Source organism: Melitaea cinxia, chromosome 3 (assembly GCF_905220565.1).
Source record: "Melitaea cinxia chromosome 3, ilMelCinx1.1, whole genome shotgun sequence".
NCBI classification, from domain to species: domain Eukaryota; kingdom Metazoa; phylum Arthropoda; class Insecta; order Lepidoptera; family Nymphalidae; genus Melitaea; species Melitaea cinxia.
The window spans coordinates 14353126-14365537 of NC_059396.1; the positions used below are offsets into that span (position 1 = coordinate 14353126).

Sequence of the window (12412 nt, forward strand, 5' to 3'; positions counted from 1 at the left end):
AAAAAGATGCTATTTGTGCATTACACTTAACAATTCCATTTATTTGATATAAAAATGTTGTATTATTAAACGTGTCTTTTGTAAAACGTATTTTTAAAACATGTTACAATTACCTTGACAAACGTAAGTAAAACTAGAGTTTCTTCTTTACAGCTGCTTGTAACATCACAGTGACATATTAGTATTGGCCAAAAAAAAAAAAGATTTTTTTTTCGAGTCTTGTACTGAAGTATGTAATTTTCAATGTTTTAGAATCGCCTCCAAACAGCAGCTCATAAAAAAATTTAATAAAAATAACTGTCAAACATCAATTTTTTACTTGTTTTCTTTATTGTTTAATTTTTTTCTACAAGAAAAAATATCAAGATCCTAAAAACCTCGAGACGAAATTTCAATATTTTGAGGTCGCTCCAAATTTATCAAAGTTTTCAAGACAAGTGCTTTATATATTTTATAACATATTTTGGTACGATACTCGAAAAAAAAAATTTTTTTTTGCGCTATCCTAGTATGTATGTATAACACACAAATCTTACTTGTGCAGTAGTATATAATTTTAATACTATTTTACATTTAGAAAAACAAGAATGTTTGTTTAAATATCACAGCCCACACCTAATGGTTTTTATTGTGAAAACAAAAAAGTGCTAATCAAATATAGAAATTCTTCGCTTGTGACAGTATTTTGAGAATGAAACGTTTATTTAAGTAATTAATATATCCTACTAGGTGTGTGAATAAAATAAAATTACACTATTAAATACGAAGAATAAGAATATATCAAAATCAATAAAATCAAATAAATACAAAAACAGCCTAGTACTTAAAAATATGATATTACCATAAATATTTTAAAAATTCTAACTTTCGAAAGGTTTAAAATATGTTTTATATTGGCTATAAAATTTTCTAGAAAATATTTATATCCCGCTAGAAATCGTACAGTAAAGTCTTAACCTCTAATGATGTTTATATACACATCTTCAAGTAAAATATCACAATGTTTTATTTTAATAAGAATAAGAGTAATTTACTATACAATCAATGGCATATTACTTCTTATATCCGTAATTGTTGATTGCTGAAACAGAATGAAAATTAAATTAATTTAGGCATGTTTGATCTTTTTTTTTTTTTACATTTTTTAAGGACGTTTTTAATTATAATTGAGTAAATTAATACTTTTTTAACTAATAGTAAATGTCCCACTACATCTGTTTAAAGAAGAGAAAGTTCGGTGTGGTTCATTAAATATTAATAAAAATATTCGTTGGCGCAACGGTCACAGGGTTGGTTTGTGGCTGCTGCGGTTGCATGTTCGATCCCCGCACATGACAAACATTTGTATTGGCCATACAGATGTTTGCCGTGGTCTGGGTGTTTGTGCAGTCCTTGTGGGACTCCAAACCATGCCTCGTAGAGCACGCTAAGCCGTCGGTCCCGGTTGTTATCATGTACACCCAATAGCGCTCGTTACTCATAGAAGGGAATATATCCACCAACCCGAATTCTATCAGCGTAGTGGATTAAGGTCTGATCCTTCTCCTACATGGGGAAAGAAGCCTATGCCCAGCCACGGGATATTACAGGCCGAAGCGATTTTAAAATCATAGTAAGTATAACTTATTTCAATAATCATTTTCCGAAGCAAAATAATTATTTAAAATGGAGCCATTAATTATCGTATTTGTAAGACTAGTGAAATAACTATTTATAAAATTTCTTTACAATTACCGTTTAATTTGTAATAATTAATGGTAAATAAGGCCAAAGGGAGCAATTTCATTATGTTTAGAAAGTAACAACTTACGCTTCAGCCTGTAATATCCCACTACTGGGCATAGGCCTCTTTTCCCATGTCGGAGAAGGATCAGAGCTTAATCCACCACGCTGCTCCAATGCGAGTTGGCGGATACAACTTATTACTATTTATTTCAATAATCAAATATCTTCTATTTCATTTCTAGCAAATGATTTTTATCAACAAAATTTTGATTTTATAATATTTTCTTTGCAAGAATTTAAATTCATTTAAGCTCAGATTATTTTAAACCATATCTTGAATTATTTCAATAATTTTCTAATTTTAATTAAAAAAAGAAATATTAAAGAATTTATATGACGTTACCTGCAAATTCTGTATCACAGATTAACAAGAGTTCCAACCACTGTGGTCCGTTAACATTCGGTATTGAGAGAGTACCGCCGTAGCAGTCCGGGAGACATTTAGGGCTTATGTACTTATACAAAAGCTCTCTATCACTACCCATGAATACAATACGCGAGCGCAGCTTTTCTTTGAGCAAGGGTTTGAAAAGCTGGAACACCATGTTGAATATGTAGGGCTGGTTGATTATGTATAAGCCTTTGATTCGTAGTGGAATGCTTTCCTGAAAATAGATAACAAGAATTTTAATAAAAAGAGTTTACATTGCTAGCGATACCCCAGTTTCTTTTCACAATTACATAAATCACTGTTGATTGTATATTAATAATTTATTTCTATTCGTAAGCTAGTTTACATTATAGGGAAAATAATGATAGAATTTGTGGCAAGACTTATCTTCTGCTCTTTGCGAACCCGATATAAAGTAGGCACTTCCAAGGTTAGATGTATGTGTATGGGAGTCACGTTTTGTTATTTGTTCAAATCGAAACGTGAGGTGATTATCGATAAAGGTAAATAAAGTAATAACCTGACTTTACGGTATTACGATTTAAAGGTAAGCGAATCTAAAACAAAAACAATAAACACAAATTGCCACAGAAAGATAGAAAGATTGACATTGAAATATCTACTTTTAATTTAATACTGTTTCGAATTAAAGTAGAAGGAAAAATGTTTTCTAATTTTTTTCCTGATTTATTTTACCTGTCTTAACTCTGTGATTGTGATGCACGTTTATCATATATATGTACTACAATTGGAAAGATTTATCATCTTATTTAAATAAATAATATAACGTTTCCTATAGGTATTGATTCTGAGATTTGTGCCTTTTAAGAAGTAATATAACCTCTTATAACTTAGGGGTATGAAAAATAGATGTTGGTTGATTCTCAGACCTACCCGCTACGCATACAAAATTTCATAAAAATTGGTTCAGCCATTTCTGAGGGGTATGGTAACTAACATTGTTGCACGATAATTTTATATAAAGACGTATAAATAAATAGCTGAATGTGTTGTGAAGAGCAAAACTTGGGAAAGCCTAAATCAATTCTAGCCTAGTTGTTTCTTAAACTTTCCTAATACTAAATATTATAAGGTTCTTATGGAAATTAAATTGGTAAAATTCGAAAATCTTACTAAACGTATCATCATCATCATTACAGCCTATACAGTCCACTGCTGGACATAGGCCTCCACAAGTTTACGCCAAAAATAACGTGAACTCATGTGTTTTGCCCATAGTCACCACGCTGGGCAGGCGGGTTGGTGACCGCAGTACTGGCTTTGTCGCACCGAAGACGCTGCTGCCCGTCTTCGGCCTGTGTATTTCAAAGCCAGCAGTTGGATGGTTATCCCGCCATCGGTCGGCTTCTTAAGTTCCAAGGTGGTTGTGGAACCTTGTTATCCCTTAGTCGCCTCTTACGACACCCACGGGAAGAGAGGGGGTGGCTAAATTCTTTAGTGCCGTAGCCACACAGTACTACTAAACGTAACGATCATTTAAAGTTTACGCGTTTTATAGTTCGCAAGGTAGGTAGACTTCTGTCGGGTTAGCGAGAGTACAATGTACCAGAACTCCTTACCTGTAGCCAATCAACAATTCGTTTAGCGAATTGTGGCGTGAATTGCCATACTTGTTGCATTGATAAGCCTTCCATATCGAATATGACGACCGCACCGCAGATCTGCGTTTCCGGCTCCAACATGGCGGCCTCCAGGAACAACACGCATCCTTTGAAAACTTCGTCTAGTGAACACTTACTTGTGTTCCATTTCTCTGTAAGCAACAAGAAATTATTGTGATTAATTCATAAATCAATACAATTAAGGAAAAAATATTAAAACTACGCATATTTGAAGCTGTTTTGTTGCTTTTATCGTTTTCTTTTTAATGATAAATATTTCTATTTCAGATTGTTTAACTTTAGTTAGAATTGTTTATTGTTAATTTAATATTGTAATTAGTTAGTAGCAAAATAAAAAAAAATGAAGATAAAGGTGATTCTCAAAAGTAATGGATAAATTTTTAATTATAACACTTATAAGGTGTATACGGCAGGTATATGAAAAAAGAAACTGCAATTCTAACGCGTTTAGTGTTATTTTTTTTTAAATGTTAAATGTCCACATCATAATGTTATTTAAATTTATTAAAAATACATATAATTATTGCGAATACATTAACTAAAATTGAAATCTTTCTTCAGATTCATAATCGTTACAGAAATTGTTATAAACTTTATAGGTTGTGTCAAGAGTCACGATTGTATGAAAAAAATGTGATATTAAATTAAAAATAGCAATTAGATGTAATATTATGTAACATATAATTTGTATGGGTTAGTCTTTTGTGGTCAACTATTATTGTTTGCACCTTGCTATTTTATAATTCTTAACGTTGCGTGACCGGTAACATGAACGCATCTGTAATGTTTAATGATAATAATAGTAGCTCTAATATGCTGTAAAATTAAATTCGCTTTTAGTTTTGGCTGAAATAATTTTACATTGTTTAATTGTACTAAGATTTTATGCATATCTAATACCTTATAATTTATTTAAAAATAATTGTAAAGTAAAATAATTTTAGTAGAGCAAAAGTGACGACTAAATGGGTTTCGATCTAAATGGGCTTTTACACTTTTTTGCACTTTTTCTTCAGTTTATCGGTAAATAAGTTATGTTTTTCACTTACTTCCTAGTTCGAGGACAAGAACTCTTCTGCCCAGCTGGTCGCGGTTTGGCAACACTCGTAGTATGTTTTGGTTGAAGATATTTTGCTCTTTGCTGGGTGTGAGACCATCGTAGAGTTTGTGGTGCTTTACTTTGAAGGCGTAATATCTTTTTATCTGAAATATTATATTTCTGTACAAGATTAAAGTATACGATATAATATTATTCTGACATATCAGTTACCACTTAATTTTTGTAATTTGTAATGGTGTTTTCATTGCAGTGACGAAAGTCTGTAAATTGTATACATATTTTTATATTTGATTTTGGTTTAGATGTTTATCCTTGTGGAGATTCATCGTGCTTCGAAAAGTAACTAAGGCCGTTGAGCCGGTTGTAATTACAAGCACGTAATACATATTGTAAAGTTTTACACTTTATCGTTAGTCAATTGCAATTGTTTCTATAAGTGAGATATTTATATAGTTAATGAATCATTTATCCACCATTTTGACATATTCCAGTTGTTTCGGATCAGATCTGTTCATCCGTATACTCTTCAATACAAAAAGTAATATCTAAATCGGATTACCCAATTGAAAGCTGTATTGGAATAACAATCGCTAGTTCGATTCTATTAATTTACCTACTGGTGGAACAACAAACTTCCTCGTTTTTATGTTCTTGTACGACTTTTATTACTTAAAACAGATTTATTGGTATGGTAACGATATTTGCATCTTTTATCTGATCTTTTTTTATTTATTAAATTGTAATCTTATTAAACTTACCATATCATAAGCACTCTCTGGATAGAACTTGCACGGTCGTAAAAATCTTATCAGCCACGCATCTCTATCATGAGGGACTGTAAGATCCTTGTCCTCTAAAAGTGAAAAAAGTAATAATTAATAATAATAATAATAATTAATAATATATGCTCTATATCCTGGTTACAACATGGGAATCTCTTTGGAGAAACCGAAGGTTTTGTCTGTACAATTATGGACGAAGTTATTAAGATGAATACTATTCATCTTAATAACTTCTTTATCGGAAACATATCACGAAAGACGGAACTCTAGACATATACCGAGCTTGTCATAAGTTTGGAGAATCCATTAGACATGTTGTTTCCGGTTGTAGTCATCTTGCTAACGGTGAGTACTCACACAAACATAAACAAGTAGCCAGGATTATACACCAACAACTTGCTATTTGGTATGGCCTCGTTATAATTGTGTTTGCTCGCAAACGAAAAAAAACTGACTTCAATTACATCGAAGAGTAATACAACGAAGATCGACGAAAAAATAGTCACGTAACTACGCGTTATCAAAGATTACTCAAAAAGTAGTTATCAGATCTCGATAAAATTTATATGAGACCACATAATAAACATCAGCTTTCGATTAAATTAAAAATTATCAAAATCGGTACACCCAGTAAAAAGTTATTGCGGATTTTTGAGAGTTTCCCTCGATTTCTCTGGAATCTTATCATCAGATCATGGTTTCTTTATCATGGTACCAAACTAGAGATATCCCCTTTCCAACAAAAAAAGAATTATCAAAATCGGGACATCCGGTAGAAAGTTATGCGGTATAATACAACGTAGGTCGACGAAAAAAGCGTCAAGTAAAAACGCATTATTAGATATAACTCGAAAAGTAGTTGTTAGATCTCAAATAAATTTAAATGGGACCAATTGGCATACACCACCTTTCGATTAAAAAAAATTGTCGAAATCGGTCCACCCGGTCAAAAGTTCTGATGTAACATACATAAAAAAAAATACAGTCGAATTGAGAACCTCCTCCTTTTTTTGGAAGTCGGTTAAAAAATGAGTTGCCTTATTATACCCCGTATAACCCAACGCCATTTCTTGAAAATGGTCGTGCATTGATCTACTGGGATCGGTCTATTGTAACTGGCAGGTTTATTGCAGCCAATAAAACTGATATAGTGCTAGTAGACCGATCAGTGCGCCGAGCAATTATTGTTGACATTACAGTTTCACATGACGATAATCCTGTAAAGGTCGAAAAAGAAAAATGAAGTAAATATATAGAGCTTGCCGACGAGATTACCAGCATGTGAAATGTAGACTCAACAATAATTGTTCCTATTGTTGTGTCGGTCAATGGCCTATTAGCGAAGAGTTTCGACCAACACCTTAAGAAACTCTCGATTCCTGATCCAACAGTCAACTGTTGGATCAACGGTCGGATTCAAAGGCAGTGTTGCTTGAAACGGCCCGCATTGTAAGGGAGTTCCTCAGCCTTAACTACCGGTGGCCTGGGCCTCAACCTGCCTGCGACTACTATTTTTATATTTTTAAATATTTTTTACAAATATATTTAAAAATGTAATCATTAAGAAATACATTGAATAAAATAAATAATATGTTAATAATTTACATCGATAACATTTATAAGACAGTACTCGTTATTTTAAGCCACAAAGAGACACAATAAAAATTATTTCAAATAAAGAATTATGTACAAATATTACTACACTATAAATATATGAAATAAATTACTAATCCATGATTTACATGAAACACTACGTACGTTATAATTTAAGTTTACTTCTTATAAATAAAACAAAAATTCATAACCTATAATAACACCCAAAAAACACATTTGATAATCAAAGACCTTTGTAGCTACATTTTATAGTTAGTAACTAAAGAGTTAAATTTTATTTATGTCAGACATTAATGTGTCAATGTAGTATAAATTTATTTATTATTGTTATTGTATTATTGTGTTTTTTTAATACTTGTTTTGTATATTGTTTATTTCGCAATATTTATAATCATATGTGAACTTAGACATTTTTTTATTGGTGGCATGTTTATTAATTACATAAACCAACTTTTCAGAGAATCAATACCAAAACTCATTTATTAATATTTTAAAAAAATTGTGAATCCCCATTGAATATAATTGTGTTTGTTCTCAAACAAAATAAAAAAATCTGACCAATTTATCTCGACAAGGATGTATATTATTATCTTACTTAAATTTAAATAACATCACACGATAAGCACCAATTTTTGATTCGTGATTCGGTGATTTCGTCAACGCCAGGAAGAAATAATAATTTATCAAACTCGTTGAGTCGTATTACAAGCCACGTAGGAGTTAATATTTTTAAAGTATGTTAGGTATGGATTTTTTTGTGATATTATCTAATCGTATATTTACTATGATCTTTACTGGTTTTTTTAGTAATTTAAGATTTGTCTTTACTTAACATTGTTGTCATTACGTTAAAATAGCCTAACATTTTAAAAAGATTATTTTTAAACTATTAGGTACATATTCTTATTTGTAGTGAAAACGATTTTCTTTAACTTTAAATATGAAATTCAAGTTTTGTATATTATAGTACTGTATATACTATACATATATTGTAGATTATACATACATTATACTAGCGACCCGCCCCGGCTCCGCACGGGTGCAAAAAAACTATCAGTGTTCCTTTACTGTATTATGCGTGTATTATACGTATAAACCTTCCTCTGGAATCCACCACTACTAAAGAAAACCGCATCAAAATACGTTGCATAGTTTTAAAGATCTAAGCATACGTACAGCGGGAAGCGACTTTGTTTTATACTATGTAGTGATTATCAGGTTTTAAATAACCTTATATTACATTTGACTGTTTTAGTAAATTTAATTATTGTAGATTGTAGTAGTTATAACTAACTACTTGTTGTAAATGTGTGTGTTTGTTGTAAGCAACAGCATATATTTATATCTGCTATTGTAAGTAAAGAAATCGTATAGGTATACTTATGTTATTGATTGTATTATACAGGCATATCACATAATTAAAACATTTTTTATTCCTTCCGCGCACTTCCGCGTCAATATAATAAATAGATTTAAATTCTTGACGAAATTTTGACAAGGCGAGTCGTGGGTTTGCTCTCCGTTCTTAATAGTTGACAGAGACGAAGAACAGAATCGTATCTAAGAAATTGTCAAAATATAATCGTGGACTTTACAATTGAGTAAAAAAAAATAACGTATGCTTCGTAAATGTAACTAGACCTACAGTTTCCCAGATTTTATAATTAATTTTTGGTATTAGGTCGAATTATTTTTCACAGAACTGCTAAGATTTGTACTATATTAAAAAAAAAAAATCTCAGATATGATATTATTAAATGTAATTACTCTTTGACTTGAAGTGTCAACCAAGTTTGTACCAATAAACATATGTATAATATATGTATATATGTATATGTTCCGGGTCGTAGGTATGTGTAGTATTAATGAAAACAAGACGCGGTCAAGATTACGATTTGTTCTTAATATAACGTTAAATTATTTTTACAGAACCGCTAAGCTTTGTAATATAATAAAACAATTGGTCAGATACGATTTTATTCTTCATACATGTAACAGCTTTTATTTTTGAAGCTATAACCAAAATTTATACCTATGTATATCATACCTTATGTAGTCATGAAAATAAGAAATAGAGTCAAGATAACCTCGCACCTCTCTCGCTATGCCCATGACTGTAAAGCCTAAGCCTAAGTAAGTAAAGCACAAGCTTACGTACCTTCTAACAATTTCCTCAGTTCTTCAACAGCTGGTTTTACAACTTCCGGCGTTTCGCGTAGTTCTCGTCTGGCTATTTCTCGTACCGACTCCCTGGGCTCTTCAAGCTCAAATTGCAGTAAAAAATCTCCTAGCTGTACGCTAGGCAACTTTGAAACATCCGAGAGCATGTGTTGAGAAACTGAAATTAAAAGAAAATAATTATTATAGAAAACTTGTTAATTTTTAAGGTACATCTTTTAAATAATTGTGTTTGCAGGCAAACGAAGAAAAACCGACTTCAATTATATCGACAAGTAATACAAAGTAGGTAGACGAATAAAAAGGTCAAGTAAATACGCATTATCAAAGATTACTCCAAAAGTTGTAATTAGATCTCGATGAAATGTGACCACATGATAAACATCGGCTTTCGATTAAATTCAAAATCATTAAAATCGGTACCCAGGAAAAATTTGTGCGGATTTTCGAAAATTTCCCTCGATTTCTCTGGGATCCCATCATCAGATCCTGGTTTCCTTATCATGGTACCAAACTAGGGATATTTTCTTTCCAACAAAAAAAGAATTATCAAAATCGGTTCATAAACGACGAAGTTATTATATATATATATACGATCGAATTGAGTAGCCTCCTCCTTTTTTTAACTCGGTTAAAAAATATCCAACATTGATTTTTTTCGGTACTTCATTTTTATTTATATTGTTTACACCGTAGGTGTACTTATTTAAAAGTATACGAGGAAGCAATAAGTTAGAGAATTGTTTTAACATATAGAGGCCCTCATATCGAATCGAAGGTAAATGACTACAAACGTAAAATTAGTCATCTCATAAGTGGGCTCAGTGGGCGAAATATAATACGATATTACACGATTACCTCAAGCGTGTCTATATTTTTTTGCAAAGCAAAGTAAAGTACAAGCGTAATGTATATCTATTGTATACGATAATCTTATTTTGAAGTCATCACTATAATCTCTATAAAGGTAATTTTAATTTAATACAGAGGAAAAGGAAGTGAGCGATTAGTTTTCTGTCATTAATGTTAGTAATGTCGTTACACGACTCGGTTACTAAAATTAACTTGATAGCTGTCGTGAAAATTTATATAATTATAATGGTCGTATAAGCTTTTTATGTATTTCGATAGAGTAACGTAGCCTAAGGGGCCAACGTTTTCTATACCTATATTATTAACGTATTCCTAGGTATAGAATGTATATCGCGTATCTTTTATATATTTTAAATATATATCAATAAGCAATAGTATTTCCCGTATCTTTTATGTAATTTGCTATATATAGAGCCTTCTGCTATATTGGCGTTTGTAACTGTAAAAAGTTACTTGATAGCACCCATGCGTTTTTTTATAATATGGAATTTCCACCTTTTTGTATTATTAGTCGTTGTAGTAGCACGGAACCTAGCATGTGGGAGTTCGATAAGACTTTGCTAACCTTTTTTATTATGAGTTTTTGTTGTATTTTGCTAAGCACTAATTTTTTTACGAATGAAAAAAGTTTTTAAAAGATAAACTAGCATTTAGTATATGTAGATTGATGTTTCACAGACATCATTGCTATAAGGACAGTATTGGAAGTCAGAAAGAAGTATCAATCACAGAGCATTAAGCTCAATTTGAATATAAAGGTGTTTGACTCCTAGTTGCATTTCTTTAAATAGGGTGTTCTATAGGTGTAAAAGATGACGTTCCACGTTAAAAAAAATCCGAGTCCATTTTTAAATTTGACTTCGTTTGAAAACACGAGCTACTTTGATAGAATCGTTCATTATGATACTTTTATTGAGCGCGTAAGCATGGATATAATTTACTATGAGACAAATAATTCGTTTTCATAGGTATGCGATTTTTAGTTGTAGGCGGCAATTAGTATTCATATTTCACTTTACCGAAGTTTTTTAGGGCTAAGAAAAATAGTATTGGATGGTTATGCAAAATTACTTCGCCAAAGTAGCTGGTGTATTGAGACAAAGTAAAATAAAAAAATGGCTAAAAATATTTTCACGTACAACGTAATTTATAACATCTAATCCCCATCTAAAGGAACGCAGTTAGAAGTCGAACATCCTATGTATAAGCCTGTAATATCCCGCTGTTGGATATAGGCATCTTTTTTCAAGTAGGAGAAGGATGGGAGCTTAATCAACCACGCTGCTCCTCTGCGGGTTTGCGGATGTTCTATATATATATATGTGTGTGTGTGTGTGTCCCTACTTTGAGTAACGGTCACTCACTTCAGCCTATCGCAGTCCACTGCTGGACATAGGCCTCCCCAAGTTCGCGCCACACATCCCGGTCTTCCGCAATCCTCATCCAGCCTACACCGGCAATCTTACGTAGATCGTCGGTCCAACGGGCCGGAGGACGTCCCACACTGCGTTTGCCAAGACGCGGTCTCCACTCTAGGACCCGTCTACTCCAACGGCCATCGGTCCTGCGACACAGATGACCAGCCCACTGCCACTTCAACTTGCTAATTCTGTGGGCTATGTCGGTTACTTTCGTTCTCTCGCGGATAGTCTCATTTCTAATCCTGTCTTTGAGAGAGACCCCAAGCATAGCCCGTTCCATTGCACGTTGAGCGACTTTAAACTTGTGGACCAGTCCCTTGGTCAGTGTCCACGTCTCGGCTCCGTATGTTAACACAGGCAGGACGCATTGCTCGAAAACTTTTGTCTTCAAGCATTGCGGAATCTTCGAAGTGAAGACTCGACGGAGTCTGCCAAACGCCGCCCAGCCCAACCGAATCCTCCTATCGGCCTCCTTCTCGAAGTTGTTGCGGCCTAGTTGGATAGTATGGCCTAGGTAAATATAATCCTGAACAACTTCGAGAAGGGTACCATCGACCGATACCGGTATCGGTATGACTTGGTTGTTAAACATAACTTTCGTCTTATCCAAGTTCATACAGAGACCGACACGTCGGGAGGACCCGTTTAGGCCGGCCAGCATTTGG

General features: G+C 32.8%; 1 protein-coding gene across 1 annotated transcript; it reads right to left on the reverse strand.

Moving 5' to 3' along the window:
* Positions 1 to 982: 982 nt before the first annotated feature.
* On the reverse strand, positions 983 to 9607 carry LOC123669560 (alpha-tocopherol transfer protein-like). Its single transcript, XM_045603161.1, has 6 exons — positions 9434 to 9607; positions 5638 to 5732; positions 4869 to 5022; positions 3757 to 3950; positions 2129 to 2390; positions 983 to 1081 (listed from the first exon to the last, which is right to left on the reverse strand). Exons 1-6 carry the CDS (start codon positions 9600 to 9602, stop codon positions 1053 to 1055), a joined length of 903 nt encoding a protein of 300 aa, XP_045459117.1. The 5' UTR covers positions 9603 to 9607; the 3' UTR covers positions 983 to 1052.
* Between the last annotated feature and the right edge of the window lie 2805 nt (positions 9608 to 12412).